This window comes from Hemibagrus wyckioides, linkage group LG02, assembly GCF_019097595.1.
Source record: "Hemibagrus wyckioides isolate EC202008001 linkage group LG02, SWU_Hwy_1.0, whole genome shotgun sequence".
Taxonomy (NCBI): domain Eukaryota; kingdom Metazoa; phylum Chordata; class Actinopteri; order Siluriformes; family Bagridae; genus Hemibagrus; species Hemibagrus wyckioides.
Window position 1 is genome coordinate 12,501 of NC_080711.1, and position 2,500 is coordinate 15,000.

At 40.4% G+C, this 2,500-nt stretch overlaps 1 protein-coding gene across 2 annotated transcripts in view; it reads right to left on the reverse strand.

Moving 5' to 3' along the window:
* The window catches only part of aldh16a1 (aldehyde dehydrogenase 16 family, member A1), a 37,259-nt gene that overhangs the window by 10,172 nt on the left and 24,587 nt on the right, over window positions 1–2,500 (reverse strand). For both annotated transcript variants that reach the window (XM_058414130.1, XM_058414121.1), the window contains exons 11-13: window positions 953–1,058; window positions 417–541; window positions 1–117 (exon numbers count right to left, since the gene is read on the reverse strand). The exon at window positions 1–117 is cut by the window's left edge and continues 51 nt beyond it. In XM_058414130.1, coding sequence (XP_058270113.1) covers window positions 1–117; window positions 417–541; window positions 953–1,058 — 348 coding nt within the window. The remainder of the gene's footprint in view (window positions 118–416; window positions 542–952; window positions 1,059–2,500) is intronic.

Here is a 2,500-nt window from a genome sequence, read left to right on the forward strand (position 1 = left end):
CCACCGTCAGGACAGTGAGCCACAACCGTCCCCCCTGGAGCCCGCACTTCCCTACTGTAGCCTGAATCAGCTTTACACACCTTCCCCCTGACCAGGTGAGAGCAGGAGCGAGAGACACTGAGAGAGACATGGGGGGTGGGATTAGAAGAGTAATAGTGAGTGAAATGTCCACAGTGTCTTTAACCCAAATACAGTGGATCAGCTAAAACAAGTTCAGTGTGTGAAGTTTCAGAATAACGTAGTTAATAAAAAACTTAGCCTACATGCTAACTCGTTGACATCACACAGAAACTGTGGGTTTCAGGTCAGCGTGTGTTTTTTGTTTGTCTAAAAATAATTTAAGCCAAAATTCCTGAACGTATCGATGAATGTATTTTAGTTTACATGTTTTTATGTGTTAGTGTTCAAACACACACCTGGATGGATCAGAACCTTCCGGCACCAGGAACCGGGATGCTGCAGTACCAAAACCGGTGTAGTCCAGAGAGACGGGTTCAGAGCGGGATGGAGCCACAGATGCCCTCAGGAACTGATACAGACCCTACAATCCAACAACCAGGACAGTCAGGGAGTTATCTACTGCTCAGAATCACTCCATCCTTCATGAAACTTAGACAGAAACACAGAGGAACACTAGAGGAACTTATTCTATAACTCTTAGAAGAACAAAATATAATATAATTTAAACACACACAGCAAAATGATAAGAATAATTCAAATAAATGCAAAGTGTCACAAAAAGATTCACTCCAGAAACTGATGTTACTGACAGTGCACACATTCTTCATCACAAATAAAATGATGCATATATAGACCTGTGAGATGTGTGGGATTTATAGGGTTCTTTCAAAATAACAATGAGCTCAAACTGACCTCCAGATCAACAGTGACATGTGTGAAGAGTGTTTTTACAGAGTTTACTATCTCACTCTCCTGTCTTTATCGTCTTTACCTCTCCACCTCCGTCAGTGCAGGTCCCACTTTCTCTCCGTCCAGATTGTGGGAGTGAAGGATCGGTCACCGAGGGAGTGTTCACACACACAGAACCTACACACAGACTACACACACACACACACACACACACACACAGTCAGTAAGACTTACAGATAAATAATAAGAATGATATAAATAAAAAGATAATGGTCAGTAATTCATGTATAATCTCACATACATGAATAAAGCAAATATAATTGAGCCAGCAGGAGTGACCAAAATCCAACAATGACTGAAATACAGCTTATTGTATATAATATCACTGTCCACTTTATTAGGAACACCTGTACATGCACATTCATGCAGTTCAGCCAATCATGTGTCAGCAGCACAGTGTATAAACTCCTGCAGATTCAGGTCAAGAGCTTCAGGTAATGTTCACATCAAACATCAGACTGAAGAAAAAGTCTGAACTCAGTGACATATCTGTTAGTGTCAGATGAGCTGGTTTGAGTATTTCTATAACTGCTTATCTTCTGCTGTGAGAAACAGTTCTGTAGGTGAAAACACCTCGTGGATCAGAGACATCAGACGATGCAATAACTCATTTAATCACTCTTTACACCCGTGGTCAGCAGTACACTAAATTGTGTGTGTTCAATCACAGAATTTCAGATCACATTGAAATTCTGTTTAAAAATCAATAACTAAATTTATATGAATATCGCTGCACTAATCAGGGAGATAGAATAAAATAAGCAACAGGGTACGTTTTTATCTTACATTTCTTGGTATAAAAATCAGGGTAAAAATTCAGAAAAATGGCTAAGCGACCCAAAAAACGGGATAATTACTTCTCAGAGGAAAAAAAAAACAGATTTTCCTGATGGAGAACAGATAAGTGAGCAGAGAAGGGTCACTCATTCACAAGAGCTGCAGTCACTGCATTGTGGAAAGCCTCCAGACAGAAGGACACCTGAGAGAGATCCAGTTCACAGACCAAACACGCAATCTTCCCAGAGACTGACCACATCAGCCAGTACTTTCTCTTCTAGTAAGGGACAGGAGAAACTTCAGGAAAGAACAGTATGTCATTTACACCCTGAATCGAGTCTCATCCTTCATCTGGCTTTTACTTTCATCCGTCGCTCATTTGGCACATGCTAAGAGCCTGGATATAGCAAGTGGAAAAAATCAAAGAACATTAGAAACACAGTGTCTACATTTATTTAAATCTTCTCAACATCTCTGACCTTGACTGAGCCAGTGACCAGTGCACCATACGACAAAAATTTTTCTTGAGGAACAAAATCCTCATGAGCAACAACGTGATTCAGCAGAGTCTCTCAAACACAGCAGTACTGAAGACTGACCAGGCCACTCCAGGCTAAAACACTTCAGTCTGGTGGATGTGATTTAGACCTTCACTAAAGTGGGACGTTGTTCTGATCCTTAAATTTGTTTGGGTTAAATGTGTTGGAGTAGATAGTAGTTAGTGAATAATTTGCTGATGCAGTTACAAAATGACTCTTGATGTTTGTGCAGATTTTTTTGTATTTCTCTTGTC